Raw genomic sequence first — 25,571 nt, 5'->3', positions numbered from 1 at the left:
CAATATTAACTTTTTGAGAATTAAAAAGATACTATTTTGTTTTAAAAAATAATTACTAATTTATTTTTAAATTTGATATATATATAATATAAAATAATAGTACGATTAATTAGACAAGTGACATAGTTAAAGTAAAGTTTTGCATATCAAATCATCACTGGATAAAGTTAATTACAGATACAGTTTTAAAAGAAAACTAAAATCATGTGTTAGAAATTAAAGAATTAAAACCAAAATTTTAATTTTTTTTAAAGATTAAAACAATATTTAACTCTTTTCTCTTTATATTCTTAATTAACATAATATAATATATATATATATATATAAAATATTTTTTTATTAAAGAATCTTATTATAACTAACTATAAGATCCACTAATTAATCATCTAAAAAAATTAAAACTCACAAAAAAATATTAATTAAATTCATTCATCAATTCGGGCTTAAAAAAATCGTATTAGCGAAAATTGGTGGGGGGAAAAAGAAGGTGGCCACAGTGTATTGGATTAAGAAAGAACGGAAAAACAGTAATCGTTTGACAGAAGTCGGAAATTTCTGCTGATCTCTCTCCTATTTTTTCTGAATCTAATACCTCCGATAGGTACGCTTCTCTCTTCTCTCTTCTTCTCTTCTTCTCTTCAGATCTATGCAAATGCGATTCCGATCCCTTTCTCTTTCAACTCTCTTTACCAAATTTCCCTTTTCGCATCATTTTCCTGTCTGTTCCGTCACCTGCAAAATTTTAATTAAAAATGGTGATTGAACTTTAACTACACTTGGATCTCTCGAAATTGGACCTCATCTTATCGCTATTGGAGATTAACTATTGTATCAACTGAATTTCGATTCCGTTGTATGGTGATTAGCTCTTCTAGGTTTTCCATGTTAAATAATAATAATAACAACGTTTCCAGAGAAGTTTGACCACGTAAAATTTGTGATTCTGGGTATAGTTGCATTCTTCCATTCTATATCGTTTCGCTCTATGTAATTTTATATATTGGATTTTCTCCCTCTTTGTTTTGAGGGAGAAGAGTACTCGGTTGGTAATATAATTTGTTTAGTTCGAAAGTTCGGTTCTAAATGATAGAAGTAGTTCTCTTCTTGTTGTTCCATTCTTTGCTCTATTCCCTTGCCTATTTCCAAGTCACAATCAAGTGGTTTTGTTTGCGTAATTATTTACTTATGTTGCTCTGAAGGACTTGCTTTGTGTTTTCTTTCGTGGCTTTGGATTCATAGTTTATTTAAATGTTTATTCAACGAGGTCTTTTTAAATGATGAATTATGTAATAAATTTAACAATGATACTTATTGGAATAAGCTGAAAATAACTTTTTTTGATAAACTATACTAAGAAGCTTATTAAAAAAAGTTGAAATTTTTTTATGCGAGTCACAAGCTGTTCCAAACAGACCCTTAATCAATTCAGCATTTGTTAATAGTTACCAATGGTATGCATTGCAGAATGGCATCTAGCAGGGGTCAAGGTGGAATTCAGCAGTTGTTGGCTGCTGAACAAGAAGCACAACGGATTGTCAATGCTGCAAAAAATGGTATTTTAACTTCACTATTTTTCATATCTTCCCATGATTTTGCATAATTTCACCTAATTATGCGTCTTCATGAAAACTTTTATATCTTAGTTTTTTTTATGTCAAAAGTGTTCTGTTCTCCCATTTATTCTTTTTATATTGGTCATTTCATTCTTACCTGGAAGGTTGGGTTCTTGGTTTTATGATGTGCATGGGTTTGCTTGCCTCCTCATATATGTGATAGAACAAATTCTCAGGTTGAAAATATTTGCTATAATATACTAGTGCCAAACTGCCAAACTTCAACCACCCCTTTTCCCTTTTTTAGAATGGTACTTGTGTATAATGTTGTCCTCTGCATCTGTACTGTTAGAGAAAATGGCTAGGTTGAAACAGGCCAAGGAAGAGGCTGAAAAGGAGATTGCTGAATACCGGGCTCAACTAGAACATGCGTTTCAAAAGAAACTGTCTGATGTAAGTCCATCATTATATTTGATGCTGTTAGACTTTCCCTTTACATTATTCTAATTTATGATGTATTCTCTAACTCCCACGTGTCCATGCTTTCTTATTAATACAGAGTAGTGGAGATTCTGGAGCTAATGTCAAGCGGCTTGAGCAAGAGACTGATGCTAAAATTCATCACCTGAAAACGGAGGCTGCAAGAATATCAGATGATGTTGCTGCCATGCTCCTCAAGTATGTAACAACTGTGAAAAATTAGGACCCTTTGATATATATTGATGCTGAGGACTCCTAAATTATGTTTGATTATTATCCTGAGTTTATTTTTTACTCTAGATATTCTGGTGCGGATAAGATTATTGTTTTGGCTACAATGCTTAGTATCTTGCTTCTTTGTATTCAAAGAAATAATTTCATGTTTGTTAAACAGTTTTTCAGAATTCAAAGACATATATATATATATTTGTGTTACCGTTTTATTAGGATTACTACTTCCACCTCTGCATATCATGTAAAGTCCAAATGGATGGCGAAGAAAACCTCCAACCCAATTACCAAAAGCATTACACATCATACAACGGCACATATTGAACCCTTTGGACGATCGATTATTGACATTCATTTTGATCCAATCCATTCGCCAGATAATTCAACCCTCATGCTATTCCTATGGAGATCTGCTAGTATTCAGCCTAACATAGCATTGGCTGAAGCAAGGATTTCGCTAACCTTGGCAATCTGAATGATCATGATATATGTCCTTGTATATCCAACTTTGATTTTGCTAAAGCTAAACAAAGATCATGACTAGTAGCACTTTGGGGGATGTTTAGGAATAGGAAGTGCAAAGGAGGATGCCATGTATATGTGTCCCCTCATTTAAGCAAATCTGGGGAAAAAGAAGGAGTTGCGGATGCATTTTTTGGGTCCTTATCCAACTTTAACTTTACTAACCTTGACAAATGATCTTGTAGCTCTTATCCAACATTCCCGGGTTTATGCCACGCATTATGCGCAGCTACTACTTCATTGGAAGCTGTTTCATACAAAGGAAACTAGAACTGAAGATATATATTTTCAGTCTTCGAAACCCTTCAACCATGGAAAAAGTCCAATCTGCGGAAATTTTTAGAGAAATTTTTAATAAAAAAATTTTATTTTTTTATATTGATTTTTTCCTCTCACCGAGACTTTTCTATTAGTTTATAACTTTATCAGCCAAAATTAGAGGCAAACTATCAACAAGACTCGATAAGACGCCATCATGAAATGCTAGCTAGCTATATTAGCCCCAAGGGCCTTGGCAATTAGTGAGACCTGCCACCTTTGCATATCACTTTTGTACATGCGAAGCCATTATTATATTATTTTTTCCTTTTCGGAATGTTCATCTAATGAGTAGCGAGGCTTAAAAATAAACTTTTGAGGGTCATTGTCTGAACTTTCACAATTTTCGTTGAGCTAAACACGCATCGAATGATAGAAGAAAGGTCCTATACAAGAAGAAATTGAACTCCCTAATTGGCTAGTTGATCAAGGCGAAGCAACTTAATCATTGTCCATAAATACAATGGTAGAGATTAGTTTACTTATATTTTCATAACAACATACGTGAAATATACTCTTAAAGACACTCAAAAAAGACAATTATAAAACATTTGTTCATAATTTAGTAGGTTAATTATGTTTAGGCTTTATATTTTATTTTACGTATAAATTTAGTTTATAATTTTTCAGATATTAAATTATATCCCTTACCTTAATTTTCATTCAAATTCCGCCAAATAATTAACGTAAATTATTAAGAGAGTAACATCAAAGAGATCATGAATTACTGGGACGTTTTTTTTGGTCCCTATTTTTGGAAAGCAAGGAGGCAAAATGAGCTACTGACCTGATTCTTCAATAAGATTTCCCTTTTTTTTTTCCTTTTATTTGTTAAAAGATTTCCCTTAATGAGAGTATGAAGAAATAGAAAGGTTTAAGGATCAAACTGTAGGCACATTGCCATAAGGTCCCAATCTTCTGAACAAGAATCAATCTTCGCCTTTCTACTACGCAAGGACGAAGGTGTTTTGATTCTTCTGACTCTCGGGGGGTTGTTTCCAGAGTGTTTGACTTATTGTTGTGGGACTGTAAGAAGGGTTCATTTTGGAGAGACAAATCAACCTTCTTTTACAATTTAGTTATTTATAGAGTAGAAGTTATTTGATAGATATTGACAGTCTATGAAAAATATATTATTATTGAAATGTACGGATAATATAAAATAATTTAAGTTTTTTGAAAAATATAATTTAGTTATTTATAATTAAGTTTTTATTATATTATAATTATAAAATAATTTAATTGAAAAATATGGTTAATATAAAAAATTATTATTTAATTATGAAGTGAAATTATTAACTCTTATAATAATTAATTTAAAAGCCATTTTTATCTTATATTTTAATTGATGGATAAAAAATTTTAAACTGACAATGCATTAAAATTAAACTCTTATAAAAAATATCATGTCACATACATTTTCATTCATTATTAAATAAAATTAAAAAAAAGTTAAGATAAAGGACTCAATTATAACAATTGAGAAAAAAAAAGGATCGAATGCCATCAATTAGAACTAAAATGACACGGAAGGTAAATTATATAAAGATAGATTATTCGTGATTAAGATTTTAACTAGAGCGTGAAGGATTCAATTGGGTTCTATCTTAAACTAACAACTATATTTATATATTTACTCTTTATTATGTCTTTATTTTTATTTTAATTATTTTTTAATTATATCATTCATTATAGTTCTCATTCTCTTTCTTTTCTTTTTTCTTTTAATTCATATCTCTTGTCTTCCCCTATTTCACTTAATGGGTATGAACTGATAAATTCTCATCTTAAAGAGGACAAACCTGAATAAAGACAACGAAGATGTAAAAAATCTGAATGAATATACGATTGAAAAGAACGGTACAAGAGCATAAAAGGACAGAGGCTATAAGTTGTGATGAGTAGGAGGACGAAAGTTTTACTACTTCAGCCAAGTTATGTTATACGAAAAATGAAGGGAATACAAAGGAGAAAAAAATAGGAAGACACTAGTTTTTCCTTTCACAATCTTTTCACTTTTTTTTGACGTAAATGTGGTCCTTTTATACACTATTTAAATTGCAATGCATCTAATAATAGAAAAGGAAAATAAATGAAATTGCAAAAACTTATTGGTACCACGACCTACGGAATTAATGTCCGCATGGATGATACTGAATCAATCACAGAGCCAATTTTCCTTACAGTTTCAATGTGGGAAATGGAGTTTTCTTAATGAGACACTCTTTTGTCTCTCACTTCCTACCCTACATGTGCCCAGTTGGTCTTAAGAAAAAAACAATACAATAATAGATAATTCGAATGAGAAAAATTCAGAGGAAAATCTAAGGTAAGTTAAATTCTTCACCTGCAAACCCCAGAGACAAGACATGTGCTAAATGGCTTCATAACTTTCTAATCCTAACATGAATTCCCATGAATTAACAAAAAGCAAAGATGGGTCCTCTTTTCTCCTCACCAACTATACCTCTGTCCATTCTATTCCCGTCTTGAATTGCATTATTATATAATATCTATGATTATATATTCATGAGAGTAGTTGAGAGGTGACTCATAGCATGACATTTATATTTATGAATATCATATGCAAGTCGGTGGCAGTGCATGCATGGTGATCTCATTTCACCATGGCAATCAGCTAGAGACAAGAAAATGAAGGGATGGGATGTGTCTCATCCATTCCTATCCCATCCTCGTCACATCTTGTAAATTATTAAGTGGACTAGAAAGAGAAAAACCTTAACCTTAATTTTTTCTACGAATTAAGTACACAAAAATGTCAATGAAATATAACCCATTTGACTATAAAACAAAAGAATATAAACTTGGATGTCAATTCAAAATATATATAGCTGTGTTTATAATAGATATTTTTGCGAATTCTGTGAGAAAGGTTTAGAAAGTTATTTTTTTAAGTTTTAGAAATTAATTTATAATCTTTGATTATACTTTTTTTTATAAAGAAATAATTTATTTTGGATAAGTAAAATTTTAGAATTTATGATTTAAATTCATTAGTTAATTTTTATTTTTTCATTTATTTTTAAAAAAATAAATGTATCCAATACAAACACAATAAAATATTTTTTTATCTAACATATCCAAACACAGAATTTATTTTATATGATCAGTTATCACAATAATCAAGTATACATATAATTAATTATAAAATCAATATACCTTTTTCGATTTATTCTGACACACACTAAAACAATTTTACAATGCATGAATAATTATCCAACTTAAATTTAATATAAACCAAAGTATCCTTATGCAACTTCTTTTAAATCTCCTAGTTTACCAAAAATACAAAATCAATCTTAGGATTTATTTGAGAACATATTATTAATATACAAAAAGAATCACTATTTTTCAAAAGTTAATAAAAACAAGTAATTGTTTTTTAAATACAAATTGATGGAAACACACATTAATCATGATGAATGAGCTAGCTTGGTACAGTGGATTATTGCTTATGGTCCTAGCTGGCTGTTGTTGAGGATCTTGGTAAGGGGTCCACAAAAATTTGTACCATTGGAACCAATTGGACTCATTGTTTAGGCACATAAAGGGACAGAGACCCTTCTTATTTGGGTTTGACCAAGATGGAGCATAAAGTAGATGGTAGGTGCACATGCAGTAGCAGTAGAACCAGGCCAGCTACCCAATTGTGGAACTAGTGACTGTACTCCACAGGCACCAAGGGACCATCCAAGTTTCAACTTCAAACATGTCTATTTGACCTTATGCCATTTTATTTTATTTTATTTTTTCTTGGTTTATTTTATGTTATTTTTAGTGTCTAATGAACAATCAAAGAAGAGGCCAGAGACAGCTCAGATTGGGCATCCACGTGATCTAATCAGCGGTTTAGAACTTCTAGGTCATTCTAACAGCTACACCATCACCCACATCTCACCGAAAATTTTCTTGTTCTAGATCTACTTGAAGGCAAGAAAAGCAAAATATATACGAATGATAGATTTGTTTTGAAACCATTGGTTGGAGAATTCTCCATTAATATTGTTTAAGAAGATAACAATGGTAAATATGTAGAAATCGAGTTATTGTGTTATGAATGGATTTTAATAAAAAAAATTATTGTAAGATTTTATGTGATATCGTGTGTATTTATACATATATGTTTTTTCTTGTACATATAGCGGTTTTTATATACTATTACAAACATGCTATTTTAATGTCAGAAAAGATTGGTTATTCTAAAATTTTAAAAGTTTAAGACTAATTTCACTCACGACAAAATTTAAACATAAGATCTTCTATTAAATGGATTGATTCCGTAAATATGAATGTGTTAAGTCTTGCACTACTATGTTAGGCTTTTGAATTATCCTATTTATGAATGTTTGTTTTGTATTTAATTTTTTGAGTATAAAAAGTTTGAAAACCTATTATTTCATACCCTATTTAGGGATGAAAAATAGATTGAAAAACCACAGAGATAGTAAAAAAATATATAACATAACAGATAATATGAAAAAGAAAGAAAATATATAAAAATATAAGACTTGAAAACTTTCACTTTCACTTAAAATAAACAATGATTTATCCATTGAATTTCGTACAAGACAAAAAACTTTACAAATTCACATGAGAAACTGAAAAAGAAATGCAGAAAGAAGCCAAATTGAAAGGCAGGGAGGATATGATGCATGGTGGTTTTCATCTGATCACAATTCACTAAAACCAAAAGAAATGAGCCTGCACGATGCCACTGTTATAACTTTACACGCAAGATCGAAAGGGAGGGCTAAACAATATGAGAATCTCCCTTTTAGTTTTACATATTATAACTGATCCTTTTGCTTATTTAATTGTCATCACTATGATAAACAATTTAATTTTTTGCTATCAGATTTTGATGTGATTGTTAATTAAAACTTCAACATGTCTAATTTTAAATGAAATAATTTAAGACATCACTTCACTTTATTTATACTACAAAGAAACACTGCACTTTGAGTATTTAATGTCATAATGAAAGCCATAAAAAAAGGTTTTGACATTTGACTATATATCTTAATTCAAGTTGTTGTACGTAATTTCTTGTACGTTGATTGGCGAAAACGCAATGAAGTGCACAATTACATGAAAAGTGGCACATGAATCACTTATATAAGAAGACATAGTTGGGATCCCTTTGTTCAATCACCAATGAATAGCGATGGATTTGGAAGTTGGCTGTTCTGTTCATTCCCTAGTGGACATTCACACTCAGCCACGCCACTTTCTGAGGCTTTTACTGCTCATAGGGCCCATTTTTTGCGTCCTCTTAAAATCTCTTTTAGATACTCGACCCACCCCAAAACCTTTCTTTCAGACAAAAACACTATTTTATCTTTCAACTTTTTTCGGGGAGGCCAATGTTATAAATAAAACTGAGTAATCCAATTAAAGAAAACGCAACATCCCCCCTTGTTCGTACTTTCTCACTCTGTAAACACAGATTATCACCAAGATTCGTCATAATTAGTACATAGTTAGTTTGCTAAATATGTAATCAAGTTTTGATTTCTTAAAAGTGTTCAATTTATTTTAACAATAGAAAATGTTAACTTAATCTAAAAGTAATAAACGTATATTAAAAAAATCATTTAGTATTATCAGAATATAAAAAATAATAAATGTTTTTAAAAACAAAAAGTTACTATTTGTAAGTGTTTAAACTCAGATTTAAAATTTGAAGTTAACAAAATTAATTAATTATTTGAATTACATTGAAGTTGAATTTAATACAAAAATCTCGAATGAATGGAAAACTTAGATGGCTTTTATTTTGAGTGGAACATGCTTTTACTTGGATGTAATGAAATTGGAAAAAGCACATTTATGAGGTTCAAAAGGAAGTTTGGAGAGGCTGGGAAGCATGTGAGAGGAAGTTAATATTTGACATTGTTAGATATTTAAATAAAAAAGAAAAGGGATATGACAAAAATAGTAAAAAGAAAGATAAAAGTAACGAAACTAGTTCGGTACATTGAGGTTGTAACGGTCGGGATGTGAACTGTAAAAATGGCGACACCCACGTTGTATCATCGTCACTTCACTCACTCACTCACACGCTTCTTACTTCCAAACACCATCATCGTCGTCATCATCACAAGCTGAGTCCATGACACCACACGCACCCTTCTCTCCCAAATCCAAATCCCAACGCCACCATGCAAACTCTCCGTAACCTCTCTCACTATTCTTCTCTCTTTCTTCTTCTTCTTCTTCTATCTCTATTCCTCTTCCTTCCCAACACCGCACACTCCTTCGGTGCAATGGGACCCATCTCCGCTTCCTTCGGGAAAGACGAGGTTTTTTGCGCCATCGATGCCAGTGGCAAGCAAGACGTTATTTGCTGGGGGGACAACGCCACGTCATCGCCTCTTCCCTCGTTCACCAACGTTCTCCCTGCCATGTCAGCGCTTTCCGGCGGAGAAGGTTTTCTCTGTGGCATTTTAGCGAACACTTCTCAAGCTTATTGCTGGGACGCAACCACCAGGCCAAGCTCAGATCTTGTTCTCGTGCCTCCAGCGTACCGGAACACCGCTTATTCCCATATCGCCGCTGGCAAGAGCCACGTCTGCGCCGTCAGAGGATCCTACTACGCCGATCGCGATTCCGGCAACGTGGATTGCTGGGAAATCTCGACCACCGCGAATAGGACCTTAGTGGCGAAACTCAGTGATTCGTTCTACGATCAATCCACGGCGAATCTGGAGGTGAAGACGGTTGTTTCCGGCGAGGGGTTCACCTGCGGCGAGGTGAGGAATGGTGGGCTCGTGTGTTGGGGACCCGATTCAGGGAGCTTGGGAATTTCCAACGTGAGGGAGAGTTTCACGGTGTTGGCGTCGGGTCGGAGCTCCGTTTGTGGGGTGTTTAACGTTTCGGGTGAATTGAAATGTTGGGGCGACCCGGGTTCGTTTTCGGATCCTCCAGTGGGTGAGATTCGGTTGGTGTCTTTATCTGCTGGGGCGAGGCATTTTTGTGGAGTGAGAATGGATAATCATGTTGTGGAGTGTTGGGGTGCTTTGAATTCCTCTGTGGTTCCTAAAGGTTATGGCTTTATGGCTATTGCTTCTTCGGATTACACTACTTGTGGCATAAGAGAAGATGATCTTCTTTTGGATTGTTGGTTGGTGAATGCTTCTAAGCCTGATTTTGATCCTCCTATGGAGCTTTCAAGTCCTGGGTTATGCATGGCTGGTTCTTGTGGGATTGGGGAATTTGCTTTCAATGTGAGTGTTCTCAATGAGCCTGATTTGACGAGTCTTTGTGTTAAGGAGGGTTTGAGGATTTGTTCACCTTGTGGGTTGAACTGTTCTCAAGGTTTCTTTTTGTCTAGTCCTTGTACTGTGAACATGGATAGAGTTTGCACTGCTTGTTCTCTTTGCCAGAACAGTTCTTGTTTTGGTGTTTGTGGGCTTCACTCTTCAACGGGATTGCATTGGCATCGATTGCGTAGATGGGTGGTGATAGTTGGGTTTTCAGTGTTGGGTTTTTTGATGATTTTGACTTGTGGGTGTGTTTTTATCCGTTTGGTTGCTGCTAGAAGAGCAAGGGGAAAGAAGCAGTCCAAGTCTTGCATAGGTAAAGCGGAGCAAGAGGATGATGTGAACGTTGCTCTTCACTCTTCTCCTTCCGTGGCTTCTTGTCCTGGTGTGCCTCAGGTTTTTAGGCTTTCAGAGTTGAAAGATGCTACTAATGGGTTTAAGGAGTTTAATGAGCTTGGAAGGGGGAGTTATGGGTTTGTTTACAAAGCTGCATTGGCTGATGGGAGAGTGGTTGCTATGAAGAGAGCAAATGCTGCAACCATAATTCACACAAATAACCGTGATTTTGAAATGGAGCTGGAAATTCTATGCAAAATTCGCCATTGTAATATTGTTAACTTGTTGGGTTATTGCGCGGAGATGGGAGAGAGGTTACTTGTTTATGAGTATATGCCTCATGGGACCCTTTATGATCACCTCCATGGTGGCCTTTCACCTCTTAATTGGAGCCTAAGGCTGAAGATAGCTATGCAGGCTGCAAAGGGGCTTGAGTATCTTCACAAGGAACTAGTGCCACATAAGGATCTTAAAAGCTCAAACATTCTTTTGGATTCGGATTGGGGGGCCAGAATTTCTGACTTTGGACTCCTTACTTCAAGTGACAAAGAGCTTAATGGGGACCTTGAAAATGATGTTTACAATTTTGGGATTGTGTTGTTGGAGATTCTAAGTGGAAGGAAGGCTTATGATAGAGATTTTACTCCACCAAACGTGGTTGAATGGGCAGTGCCTTTGATCAAACAAGGGAAAGGAGCTGCCATAATTGATAGGTATGTGGCTCTTCCAAGAAATGTTGAACCTTTGCTTAAGCTTGCTGATATAGCAGAGCTTGCTGTGAGAGAGAATCCAACTCAACGTCCACCAATGTCAGATATAGCATCTTGGTTGGAGCAAATTGTGAAGGATGGATTGATCTTAAATGCTCATTGATTCTCCTTTGATAAACTTGTTTTGATCCTTCAATAGTATCCTTTGGCATGAAATTCTGAGTAAACACTCTTTTGAGATTGTATATTGTTGAGTTTGTTGTAGATTGCTTATCCTTTGTAGTTCTTTGGGCTTTACTTTTTCCTAATCTTCACGAAGTGAAGGACATGGCATAATTGCAACAATATACACAATTGTTTTTATCTGTACATGCTCATGCGAACTTTGTTTTTTCCTTCTCTCATATAATAAGCCTAAAGACTTTCTCCAAGACACACAAATACGGTCAATTTACTGTATAAAAAGTGTCAAAATACTGGTCACAACATGAATTCTTTTGTCGGGCATTAGTGATTCATTCAATAAATATGCAATCTTTTCTTGTGTTACACTTCCAGCAGTACCAAGTTTATTGATTATTACCTTGTTATATTTTGTTGGTGAATTAAAAAACTAAATCAAGCTAACCAAGCTCTAATCGACTGAAGAATGCTTATTTTGTAAGAAAATTTTCTATTGGACCGTTTGGAATGTTGCTTGGCAAAACTATCGCAATAAATAAATTTTATTATATTCTTTCTTATAAGAATAAAACTTAGGTGTAATATTGTGAGTATTTTTAATATTATTTACTGATTAAAATTGAAAATTTACTTTATCTGTATGTTGACCTTTCTTAAAATAAAATTTCAATTTTAATTAAATAACAACAATAAAAATACTTATAGTATTATAATCCGTGTTACAAGATCACGTTGCATCCAGCTGATTATCCCAGCTGTAATTTGATCATAGCTACAATTATTGACAGCACCCGAGAATTAAAATTGGTTAGCTTCACCATTTTCTTTTGTTATTAAGTGTGCTTACTTATTAGAGTTTAATATTTTATTATCAACATTTGCCTATAAAAGGTTTATTATATATTCATTAACTAACAACAAAGTGACAAGTTGAATTGTTTTTTTTACCCTTATCTTTATTTAAAGTTTTATTTAGTTTTTATTTTTTTAATTTAAAATTTATCTTATTCGTTAATTTTAATTTTGACCCTTTTTGTGAGTTTTTTTTATTTTTTATTGATAGTAAAATTAATAATTTGATTAAAAAATGAAAAAAAGGAAATAAAGGATTATCTTAAGCAAAATTTAAAAATAATTAAATTGAAAATTTATATAAATATGAAGGAAAAGTTGAGTCTAGCTTGTAGATGATCTAGCTTGTTTGATTCCACGTTACTAAGGAGGTTAGCTAAATTTGATTTTTTTTTTAAACAAAAAACTCCATTACTAAAGTTGTCTTTAAAATCATTATTAACTTTTGTATCGTAGTTCTATAGATTACCCAAATAAGGTAGATATTTCTCTCAAACAGTTTTAGAGATTATGCTAAATTTAATCTTAAATTTTGATTTGAATTGCCTTTTTTTTTTTAATTTTTATATATTATCATTATTGTATGTTATGGATTTGAGGTGTATTTGGAAGAGCTTATAGATTGCTTATAAAATTAGCTTATGACTTTCATAAATATTTTTTAATTTACTTAAAATAAGTTTTTAGCATAATTTATTAAATTTATTTTTTCATCTTAATCCAATTATTTTCAAGACTAAATTAATGACATAAGTTTTCACGTGAAAAGAGTTTATTGTAAGTGTTTAATTAAGTACAGCCTCAATGACAAAACATCAAATTATTTCTTTTTACTTCAATGTCTATCAAAATGGAAAATTATAAATTTGATGTGAAAATTTACAGGACATATTATATTTAAATTTCATGCAATTTCCTTAAAAAATATTTTATCCCTTCATATAATAAAATTGACATTTTACCTCTGTGCTTTACTCTCTTAACGCGTATTTACCTTGATATGTTATTGTATATTTTTAATAATTAATATGTAGACGAGTTATAATTAATGTAAACGTACCATTTACTTTCTAGATAAGTAAAAATGCATTACAATTTGTTTCATTGTTATATGTTTATTTTCTCCTAAAGTTTCATTAACCTCCGATGTAGTCATGATAATTATCTTCATGAAAAAAATTAACATCAAAGTTCCCTTTGTCTTTGTTACATGATGCTCCTTCACGTGGTCACCGAAATGCATCGTCTCTGGGTATTGACTTGGTTTGTCACCTGTACATTAAAAACACTTGTTTAATAACTACGTAATTTATGTTTATTTGTACTCCCATGTAATAAAGAAAATATAATATAAAAGTGTATTGTATAAATTAAAGCACAACTCTCTTATATTATTTTCTTATGACAAAGGTTGAGAACATTGTTTAAAAAAATACAAACTTTTTTTATATGATGTTTTAAATAATTTTTTTTAACCATTATCGAATACTTAGTGAATAGACCTTTTCTTATAAAATATTGTCAAGAATCTTGGTTAATAAATTAAAAGTAATTTTTTCTTGAAAAATATGTTAGACCGCATTTAACTTATAAAGAGAGGTTTATAGATTATATACTTTTTGACAAAAAATAAAATAAATTTTTTTAATCAATTTCCTTAAAATATTAGTTTGGATTTGCCTTTCTTGTATATCAACTCGTTACTTGTTGATTGCTTTGATTAAATGATGAAACTGAGGAGGTGAACAAAGCGGTGGAGGTGAGGTGGAAGGGTAGCACCGTCATGGAGAATAAAAACTAGAAAAAAAATTAGGGCATCGAAAAGAAATCAATTTTTAAGTGCCGTAAAATTTAATGAATTTTAAAAATATAATATGTATTCAAATTTGTAAACTATAATATTTTTTTTCAAAAAAATCTTAATAGGGCTATGTTAAATAGACAATTTTGTTTTTTTAAAAATAGACAAAAGTATCTACTTAAAAATACTATGAAAAAAATATTTAGTATTCGCATCTTTGAAAGCAAAGAGAATACTTTATTTTTATATTAGAATTTAGTTATTATTTTATTACCTGCCAAATTTTTCTTTATTGGATACTTTAAATATAGAATGGAATAAATTACTCAAATCAAACGTTACCAAACACTTAAAAACGAGTTACTTTATAGATATTTAATCGACTATTACTTGTTATGTTACTTGATCTTTTTAAATAACTTATGGGAAAGTTTTGTATATTTAAGTAAAATTAGCTTAAAGTTAGTGACTTGTTACTAAATGTTTATAAATTATAATTTATATTTAGTTGGTTGAATTAGAGTTATTCAATAAAATTATTTTATAATTCATTAAATATTTTAAATGATTAAAAAATATATAATATTATATTAATATAATTTTAAAGTTAAGTATCCCTTATATTATTTATTTATTATCAACTATTCAATTAAATAATTAATAATTTATTATTATTTATTTAATATCAGCAATCATTTAGATAAAACAATTTGGGAGAGAATGATCTTATGTGAGGGATAGAATGATTTAAGGTATTTTGTATCAGTCTAGATTATTTAAAAGGCCAGGCATAAAAATAAAAATAAAAAATGAAAAGTAAACTAAGTTATAGTAAATTAAATGTTATTTGAAATAATGTTTATATAAACTAATTTTAAAGTTATAATTTTTTTAATTTATTGAAAAAAATTACAAACTCCTAAATACATAATAAATTTACATTAGCTAACACACTCTAAATGTAATACGACAATTTGGACCTAAATTAGGGTTTTAAATTTTGGTCATAATGATTGTTGCGTTGTAACTTAATATAGGTCATTTGTGACCTTCACAAATAAGACATGATATGGTATTAATAAAGTCCAACACAATTGATTCTCTTATAATTAAGTATACTAACTAAGGTTTGAATTCAAAGTATATTTATGAAAAAAGAAAATGGTTCAAAGAAGCAAAATCAAGTATCCCTACATCTAGAAATAGAATGCGATACCGTATTAATACTCTCAAATCTAATTGACTCTCTTAAGTATTTTGTATAAAGTTTGATTTCAAAGCATGTTTATGAAAAAAAAAATTGTTTAGAGTAGTATAGTAAAAGGATTCTCACGTCTAGAAATTAAGATGTTAATTCATAAGCAGGGTTTTATTGAGGCCAAAAAATGGCCACTTAACATGGCTTACTTTATAGATTATTAATGGAGAATTGAGAATTGAGAATTGAGATTAATGGTTTTATTACTTAAATTTTTTTGTTTTCTATCTTAAATGTTAGATTTAGTTTGTATTAGATTATTGAATACATATGCCAAACATTTTAAGACAACATTGATTTAAATTAGGGTTTTTGAATTGTGGTAACAGTTGTAGTTTTATTGAAACGTATAATATATATATGAGTCGATTGTGGTTGATATAACTCAGAAGTAAGACGTAGGATTAGAAAACTGCTTCGTGGACCTCGTGGTACAAAAATATAAACACAAAATCATATACGAATTGTGGTAACGTGATTTTTGTCTCATTTCATATATTTTTTAAATTTATCATTTTCATCCCATAATAGAATATGAACATGCATGTCTCTTCCTACTCCTTTGCTGTGAAAATTTGTGTACTAACCATCAATGTTGATATGAATTATGACAGCCACCACAACTAAGATATTGTGATTTAGATAGTCGACTTAAAATATGTTGAGGGAGGGATGTAGCTGCTTGATTGAGCACAATTAATCAATTTAGGAAGCTCTACACTTTCTGGCCCCTTTGATCAATAAGCAAATTCCTGTGTTACATTAGGTGTATTTAATAATTTCTCTTCTAACTATATTCCTTTACAAAGAAATATGGTAAGACAAAATAAGTTAGAGTAACTTTGACAAGTATACTAAGTTCTGTAAATAATAAAGTGATAAATAAAGTATTGTTTCACGAGAAATGAATTACCACGTATTATTTTATTGAAATTGAACTAATTAGATGATATTAGAATTAAATGATATCTTAAAACTTTTAAAATTTGCAATTGATTTAAAACAGAAAATTGAATGAAAAGATATTTTAAGTAAGAGGCACACAAGATTTAAATTAAAATTTAGCAATGGTCAAGAGAGTTAGGGCATAGATTTTGTTTAATCAATAAATTAACTCCTATCTTGTTTAAGCAATTTTCTTTCAAGTTTAAGATGATGACTCCTTGCTCTATTTCTTAAGGCCCTAGCTGTATCATTCCATCTTCGTTTTAATTTTTTTTATGCAACGTTTTTTTTTTTCAGCAACACGTACTGTGCCTAGGCATAGAAGTTCAAAACAGCCTCTACTTAGGCACTAAATACCTTGTAGTCAAAAATTAAAACTTCAACCAAAATTCATCAGAAAGAACAATAATAAATAAAATATAATGAAAATTAAAATCCTAAGCTTAAATAAAAAATTAAAAACTTACTTATTACTTGACACTTAAAACATAATTATTGCCTATTTACTGTTTTCTGTCCAGACAATTGGTACAACATATAGTCTCAACATTTTATCATAGTTAACCAATATACAATCCGTGTTCTTCCACGGGTAAATCGACCTATTGAGGTGGGAAAGTTTTATTGATAAATTCTTGACATGTGATAAATATGGCTATTCCCTTTTTATTAGTAATATATATTTAGGTTTTTTGTTTACTACAAAAATGAGCCTACTTAACTAAAATGACGGATCTAAAAATTTAACCTATAAGAGCAAACACTACAATTTTATTCAGATAACACACGTATACATGCACATTCATATACACAAATACACGTGGGGCAGTTGCCCTTTCAAATCAATAGATTGGTCAATCTCTACTTGTTTGTTCATTTATTTATTTTATCAATTTTTAGACTCTCAATCACCATTTTGCTCACTTGTGTCTTCATTAAAATGAAAGAGAATCATTATATTATATAATATAAAAAAGTAAAATATTTTTTTAAAATAATTAATTTTTTACTATGTCACTTAATCATGAATTATTATATTAGCAAGAATTATTGATTTTTATTATATATATGATGTATTCTCATTGGTTGAAGTGTAAAAATTTTGAAATTGACAATGCATCAAAATTAAAATCTTTAAAAAATAGCTAAAAAATTTAATTTATTTCATAGAAGATTGTTTTATTTAAATATAAAATATATGCATTTAATTTTTAGATTTGGAAAATCTCAAAAATTAATTTAATTAATATAAGATTTTTGTAATGATGATTTGAGATATCTAGCTCATTATATTTAATGTTAATTGAAAATTTTAAACATTAATTAAATGAATTTAAAAGGTAAAAATTTTCTTAGACTGAACAGCTAATTACAAAGAAAAAAAATGGACGTGTATCACAGAATAAGAAATATATGTGACTGTATGAGAAGGAGAATATGTACAAATATTATCTTAATTTTAAGAATTGAGACTTAAATTTATAAAATAAAATTGAATTAATAATTAATTTTGTCATTAAATTAAAAAGTTTATTTATTTTTAAATCTTACTGTATAATAATATAGGATAGTGCAGATTCTCTTAAAGCTTTACAAAGAAAGTATTAAATATATATATATATATATATATATATATATATATAATATTTAATTCTGTATTTAATTAGTAATATTCAAGTAATAATTACAGAAACAATGTATAAAGATTTGGAATTATTATATTAGTCGTACTATATGTACTGAACCTTTGGATATGTATATGACAGTATATAAGGAATTCACATATAAAAGTAAAAAATGTTGAAGTATTTGCCAAATTTATTTTACAGTGTTATATATCTGTGTATTATGTTCCGGGCAAACAAGTCATTCTATGGTAAACAATAATTTCTCCATCCAAGGAGAGAATCTGGGCAATTGAATGTGCATATAAAAGAGCTTTTGACTACCTACCATTTCAGCTGATTTCAACATTCTGCACTTGGGAAAATTTGGGCGTAATCATTGTTGGGTCAATGTTATAAAGGTGCTGTAAATAAATTATGAGAACGATTGAAAATTATATATTTTCTTTTAGAGGTTTGAGAGACATGACTGCTCATCCTTTGAATCCTTGACCTTTTTCTTTTGGTATATGGCGAGAGCACATTGGCCTTTCAATCACCACAGTAGAATGCATGTGCACCACACCAAAAAAACATTGCAATAGTAAGAGAAGCATAGAATCTTCCACGGATTGGGTAACAAAGTTAGTCTAAGAACAATTACTATCACGCAAAGTGATTAAGGTTAGTATATATTTATATATATGTTGTTGACTGTTCTTCAAAGAATATGGTTGTGGCCTTGTTTGTTTCAGGGTTTCTGGTCCTACACTCGGGCTTTCTGTCTTAATTACTTGAAGGGAAACCCTATATTCAGTCAATATGCTTGTGCATGTGGCTTTGCCTGTGACTTTTTGTTTTTGTAAGCCAATGGTCACCCCTTCCCCAAGGGTTTTTATTAATTAATTTTGCCATGTATGGCTTTAATTTTGTCATTGCGTTATTATTATTTTTTGATTGAATAAAGTTATTTTGCCTTCATTTTAATATTCAATGACATTTTAAAGTCCATTTATTCTTTCAGGCGTGGATTGCTAGTTGCAAAATTTGAAAGCACAGGCAGATCCTATGTATACATCAGTGATTGCACGGCTGTTTGGCATGAAGAATTCTACTTCAAATATTTTGGGAGGCAAATTTCATACAAATGGACAGATCAGTATAAAATTATATAAACTTTATTCACAACTTTGGCTCTAGATTTTTATTTTTAAAAAAATCTAGTGTCCCCCTTATTACAAGAAGGTTGTGACATTGCTGTTCTTTGAGGTGTTCAATTAAAAGGACATTCGGTTACTAAATAAAACAATAATATTATTTGAAACGAATGATATCTCAGAGAAAAAAGATGTAACGAATGTCCTTTTAATCAATCACGACTGGCGTGAATACTTGAGAAAATATTCATTTTGATGTGTTTTAAGAAAACGGTTTTCGGATCATTCATTTCATTATTTTCCTTATAAAAGTGAAGTCTTGATCTAAAGTATCTTTAGAAGTTGGAATATCTAGCCTTTTTTTGTTTTCTCAACGGTAAAATAACCCCCTACAATGTATGAAATGTTACTGCATATATATAATGATTAATATTTAGACGAATGATAATCAGAATTCTCTAATACTTCTTTTAATATATTTTTCTTTGTTGATAAAAAATTCAATATTTTTTAATTAAATTAATTATTATTGCTGTAACAGATGATTTGAAATGTCTGCAGATAAACGTTGAAATTAGAGGAATAATAAAGTGGAACAAGTACCCAAGTTCTCCCTGATGGACCTTGGTCTCTTGTTGATACATCACGTGTACCAAACGAGAAAAAGAAAAACAGAAAGTATAAATAATGGAAAAGGACAAGGGTAGGGAAAGATCTCGTTCTTTGAAGATGTTCCATTGTGGGGAGATAGGAATCTAAGGTGATCCAAGCACTTGCAGACAAATTTGTTTCAGAAGATCAAAAAGAATTGCCTTTTATGTGGGATGGAAAAAGAAATTGAAGTCTGAAGCATCCAATAGAGTCATCATAGCGTCCAGCAAACAGGAAAAGACCCTCCTTGTTATTCACCTTCATCTCCCTCTTTACCTTCTTTATTATGTGACCCCTAATCTCTTCATAGTCATGATCCCAAGTTTAAAAAGCTAGGAAAAAGACATGTTCATCCAGGTAGAGTATTTTCAAAGCTAGCTTTACTTGATGCCAAATTGCCAACTTTAAAGCTGCTTGGTTGGTTCCCAAGTAGAAAACAGTAACCTATGCAACTAAGAGGGGCCCTTTTGTCTTTTCAGTACTCAAGAATTGGAGATGGTGAAGACACTTTCTTTTCTTCCCTCCTATTGTATATATGCTGCTCAATTGCTTCAAGCTACTACTTTCAGATCACTTCCTCCGCAAACATCATCAATGATGAACGGTTCAGATTTTGTTAAATCTTAGTATCTTACCATCTTCCATGTGGTTGTTTATGTTGGTCAAGGAAGTAGTACTAATTTCATTTGGTGTTTGTTGTGTATTAGCATACTTTGTGTGCCTGGCTCCCTGTATGCCATTTGTAGAGCCCATCAAAATGGTGATGGCCTTAACGAATGGCGTGCGAGGAGCCATGCATGCTGTGTATTGCTCTCCAAGGGAATTATAGCTAAAGGGGTTGAATTTTTGTCTTGAACAAAATCAAGTTCAGCATGTTTTCTTGATTCAGTTTCAATCCTCTTTGGTCTTTTTTTTTGTTTATTTCTCACCTGTGCGGGATGGGGAGCTAGCAGGGTTGTCATAGGTCTCAGGATCATCTTTTGTTTGGCGTTTAATTAATCATTAATCCGTTAATTATGCTCAAGCGAATCAGTTTGTGTGATTGGGTTTCCTGGTCCAAAATGGGATTGACTTGGTTTGATAGTAGGTTTTATTAGGTATAGCAAAGAAATTTATGACAAGTTGGTAAGAAAATATTTTTAATTTATTATAAAAATTATTTACTTTTCTCAAGTATTTTTTTATTTAAAAAATTTATACAGGAAATTATGAAAATATTGCTTTTATCATTTTCTAAAAATGAATCTTTAAAAGTAAGAACTAATAAGTAAAGTTTTATAATTATTAATCAATACTATCAACTGAAAATAAAATAAAAATACAGATATTACTAAGTGAAAGCATTGTAAATTTTTTTATATTTGATTATTTTTCACGCTTTCTTATCTGTTTAGAGGTTAATTGACTTGTGCAGTCCTCCATGGAGTAAGGGGGGGGATCATTATTAACCTTCAAGTGGGCGTAGTCACCAATCGTTTTCGCTGTGTGTTGTCATTTTTGTTGTAATTGAGTGGTTAACGTCTTGCCGTCACTCACATTTATTTATATTCAACACAAATCAATTCAAAAAAGCCGCCAGGCTTTTAATCATACACTGTTTGGATTCATTGAAAATAGTAGCATCATCCATAGGCCCTAAGTATGATAAGTGATAGTAGTTAATAATGAACAAAAGTTGACTGTTACTTGAATATTTAGACAGTTCCTAGCTTTAGCCAACAGCTAACAATGATCTCTATATTCTTTCTTTATTGGTTTTGCATTTTATGATGAGTAAAAGGGTCAAAAAGTTACTACTATTTTTTAATCCTTTGTGATATTTGTTTAACATCGTTAGTACTCTGAACGGCTTCTGTTATTCCCTCCTTCCTCTTTAAGATAATGATTTACGTCTTCAATATCGGATTGATGTCATTTCTGCTCAGTGCATTAGCTTTTCGTAGTCAAATCTAAACTTGTTTAACTTTGTTAACATCTGCATTATTTCTCTCTTTAACTAGATGTTTGGACTCCTGTGACAAACAAAAACAAATTTAACCTTTTTTCTCTAATCAGCTGCATTCTATTTATTTTCTTTCCCCCTATTTTGAGTGTAAACGAGTGTGTTAGAAAGCAAGTTACCATCCACTTAAACTAGCACTTTACATTCCTGCAAATTTGTCTAAAAACATTTCATATTAATTATCATTTTTATTTGAATGAGTTTTTAGTCCTTACATTTTATTAGATTTTAATTTTAATCCCACCAAATATATTTCTTTTAGATTTAGTACTTGACTTTTTAAGATTCAAAATTTTAGTCTCTGCTGATTAATAATGTGATTAACTAAGATGTTAACGTACGTTGATGTTTTGTGTCAATAACGATTTTTTGTTAAGCTATGCCTGCAAAAAGAATTAAAATTGCTTACTTTAAAAAAAAAAGTAGGAAGTAAAAAAAATTAAACAACTAAAATTAAATTCTTAAAAATATATGGGCCGAAAACAACATTAATTTAAATACCAAACAAACTTCTCTAATTAAACAAAATAAATTTAGATGGGCTCACTGCACGAAGTAAGCTAGTTGAAGTCGTGTGTATTTGCAGCATTGTTTAAATAGCATTTTAATTTTTCACTAAATGGACGTGCCCTTGTTTTTAAAAATAATGCAGAAAACTTTATATCCACCAAAACTCATTTGTCTTCCCAAAAGATCTCCATGATATATAGTCAATTTTGTAGCTTTTGGGACGTCTTATTTGTGGTTGCATTTCATTAATTTGCAATGGGATGAACACAACAATTGTTGATTATGAAACTTAAAGGGGTTGATTGTTATTAACTCGGCCATATAAGATTGATTTGGGGTACCCTCGCCCACAAGGACAGACCCAATATAAGGCTTTTATATGGTTATCTCAGATATTAGAGAAATTATTCTGTGGTTCTAGCTACTCATAATTGGACATGTATCAATTTATTTTAATACTATATCCATGTCACATTTTTATTGTTCGGCATCAATCCAAATTTTTTTACAGAAAATGATGCAATACCTTGCCATCCCGAGTCATTAGTCACTATATCCCAAGTCGAACACTCTTGACATCGGCCAAAATCGAGGACACATTTTTGTACCTACTCTTGATCAACACCCATACCACGTTTTGGGATTTCTACCTAAACCTTGTATCAAATATGGTCATTACCAACCTTGCATGGGTGCAATAGACACCTCTTTACCTCCCTTACGCCATTAGAGATGGGGGAAAAAAAAAACTCACCTAATTGACACACACACTTATAAAGAACAAAAGAGAGAGATCAAATCTTCATTCTACCTATATGGTTACTATTAAAAAAACAAAACTTTCCTAACTTGTGTTGAAGTGTTTCTCACGAGAACCCTCATTTGTTACTATTTAATCCCCGTTGAAATCGTTGATGGAACTAAGTTATAAGCTTTTAGATGCATTAAAAGATTTTATTATATCATTATTACATTGATTATTTGTGTCTCTTTTGTTCCTCTATCTTTTTAGACTTTGAAGTAGAACATTTTTTACTTTTATAAAAATTGTCATTTAATATTTAAATATATTTACTTACATATAATTATAAAAATAGAAGTAAAAGTAACTAAATACAAATCATTTGTAATCACAAATAATAGAAAAAGAAAAATATTTGTGATTAATCTACTTTGACAAAAGCAAAACTCAATGTTAGAGAACAAAATATCTTAAAAATTTTAAAAAGGTAATACTCATAATGGAGAAAAGAAAGGAATTTAAAATGAAAGATTTAAGATTTTTGAATGTCAAAATAATGTGTAGAGAAGAATAATAAAATGCTGTAAATCAAAGAAAATAAAACTCTTTATTAAAGTATAAAATCTAAAAGATATGACCTATTTTAAAAAAATCTTAAATTTTGTTATTTAATGTCACAATATTCAAGCACATAAACCTACACAAAAAGTTCATAATTTAGTATGGCGCCACACCCTCTCCGAAGAATTCATTGTAATAGAAGTGTACTGATGTCAATAAAAGTACGATTTATTCAATATTTTACCGATCTTTCTATTTTATTTTATTTATATTATTTTTAGTCACTCTTTTTAATAATTTGCTATGTTTTATTCAAATTATATTGACAATAAAAAAACTTAACAAATTCAAACTATAATATAGCAATTTAAATAGTAAAATAAACTAAACTTTTATAAATAAAATAAATTTACAGAATGACAGATTATCAAATCTTAATGTTTGCAAGGCTTATCGAATATACTTTTTGTATAGCATTTATGGTCTGGCTTATTGCCCAGTCAATCAAAACTTAAGAACAACTGTGGTCTGACCAAAACTTTATGCGAATTGCTAGACATTCTTATGATTCTTCCAATGCACATATACATACATTGAAAAAAATTTAATATTAAGATAAAGATATTTTGGGTCACTAAATATTTATATTTGGTCCCGTGCCAATTTGTTTACGTGACAAAAATTATTTTATTATAGTAACTCTAAAAAATAGTCTATGTAGGAAAATTAACCTTCTTGAAGTTCTAAATTTGTTATTATCAAACAAATTAAAAATAAGAACAAAAAATGGCTGAAATTAAACTAAGTAGACTAAAATGAATTCATTAAGTGGTACACATTAAAACATAAAGAAAGACATACACTTTCAAGTTAAAATTAAAGAGATAATATTTTAATAGTTTTTTAAAATGTTATCTCTTTAATTAATTATTATTATTTAATACAATAAAAAAATCATTATTTAATGGAAGTTAATTTCTAATAATATCTCAGGATATTTTCTTGTAATGTATTTTCATATTATTTAATAATGAGAGCTCGCTTGACTTAAATCATTCCCGTGGGTCAAATTTGGCAGTTTTGACGGCTCCTCAATGCAACCGAAATTGAATTGAACCAAACAGTCGACCTCTTTACTGTCAAAACCGCTGTTCTCTCCCAAGACACCGATTCGATTAACAAAACGCACGTTCGCTCTTCTGCGCCCTTGTAAACGACATTTTAGATTAAAACGTGTTTCCATGGCTCAATTGTAAAATAAGCTTTGTTTAAATGTAAGTTTTCTTATAAATGAAAAATGAATTGAAATTTTTGTTTCGAATGAAAATTTTATATTATTTTTTTATAAATTTTCTTTTGAGATAAACATTTTAAATATAATTTGAGCTTCATCTATACGTAACGTACTTTGTCAAATCAGAATTAAATTGAGTTTGAACATAATGTTAAATTTCAAACCACGATTTCTAGGTGAAAATTTTTAGTTGAGTCAAATTATAATTTAAAAAATATAAATTCTCACATGTTTTAAAATGACTGTAGTTCAGCTAACATTTTGCAAGTGTTTAGCTTTTTTTATTATTATTAAAATAAAGCCCAACGAACATTTGAGTCAATGTAAGAAAAAATTCCTTTCATTTTTCTGCATATACTCGATGATAAGGTGTGTATGTCTGAATATTTTAAACTATGTTATTTTGTCATCCAAATGTATTACCAATGTTTATATTTTATATTCCTACGTTAAAAGAAAAACAAATTTTCTGACACGTAATGTATTTGTTTTTTCCTTTCAAAATGGGGTATTCTACTATTTAATTTATAATAATTAATTTATGTGTATATCATCAACACAATAATCTCTCAATACAA

General features: G+C 30.3%; 2 protein-coding genes across 2 annotated transcripts; both read left to right on the top strand.

The window, feature by feature from the left end:
- The first annotated feature begins 475 nt into the window (after positions 1 to 475).
- Positions 476 to 2,460, top strand: LOC113873139 (V-type proton ATPase subunit G-like). The gene is made up of 4 exons (XM_027511136.1): positions 476 to 601; positions 1,465 to 1,553; positions 1,906 to 2,006; positions 2,113 to 2,460. The coding sequence occupies exons 2-4, from the start codon at positions 1,466 to 1,468 to the stop codon at positions 2,254 to 2,256; spliced, it is 333 nt and encodes a 110-aa protein (XP_027366937.1). The 5' UTR covers positions 476 to 601; position 1,465; the 3' UTR covers positions 2,257 to 2,460.
- A 6,651-nt stretch (positions 2,461 to 9,111) lies between these two features.
- Positions 9,112 to 11,711, top strand: LOC113873304 (serine/threonine-protein kinase-like protein CCR1). Its single transcript, XM_027511365.1, has one exon. The coding sequence runs from the start codon at positions 9,287 to 9,289 to the stop codon at positions 11,594 to 11,596; it is 2,310 nt and encodes a 769-aa protein (XP_027367166.1). The 5' UTR covers positions 9,112 to 9,286; the 3' UTR covers positions 11,597 to 11,711.
- Positions 11,712 to 25,571: the final 13,860 nt, after the last annotated feature.

Source organism: Abrus precatorius, unplaced genomic scaffold, assembly GCF_003935025.1.
Source record: "Abrus precatorius isolate BTA unplaced genomic scaffold, Abrus_2018 Scaffold7, whole genome shotgun sequence".
NCBI lineage: Eukaryota > Viridiplantae > Streptophyta > Magnoliopsida > Fabales > Fabaceae > Abrus > Abrus precatorius.
This window is presented reverse-complemented; position numbering and strand designations above follow the sequence as displayed.

What these genes read in the sequence shown, in the direction of transcription:
- LOC113873139 (XM_027511136.1), top strand. Translation starts at nt 1,466, where the DNA reads ATGGCATCTAGCAGGGGTCAAGGTGGAATTCAGCAGTTGTTGGCTGCT. An exon ending in TGTCAATGCTGCAAAAAATG is followed by an intron (nt 1,554 to 1,905) that starts GTATTTTAACTT and finishes CTGTACTGTTAG; the next exon opens with AGAAAATGGCTAGGTTGAAA. An exon ending in TTCAAAAGAAACTGTCTGAT is followed by an intron (nt 2,007 to 2,112) that starts GTAAGTCCATCA and finishes TTATTAATACAG; the next exon opens with AGTAGTGGAGATTCTGGAGC.
- LOC113873304 (XM_027511365.1), top strand. Translation starts at nt 9,287, where the DNA reads ATGCAAACTCTCCGTAACCTCTCTCACTATTCTTCTCTCTTTCTTCTT.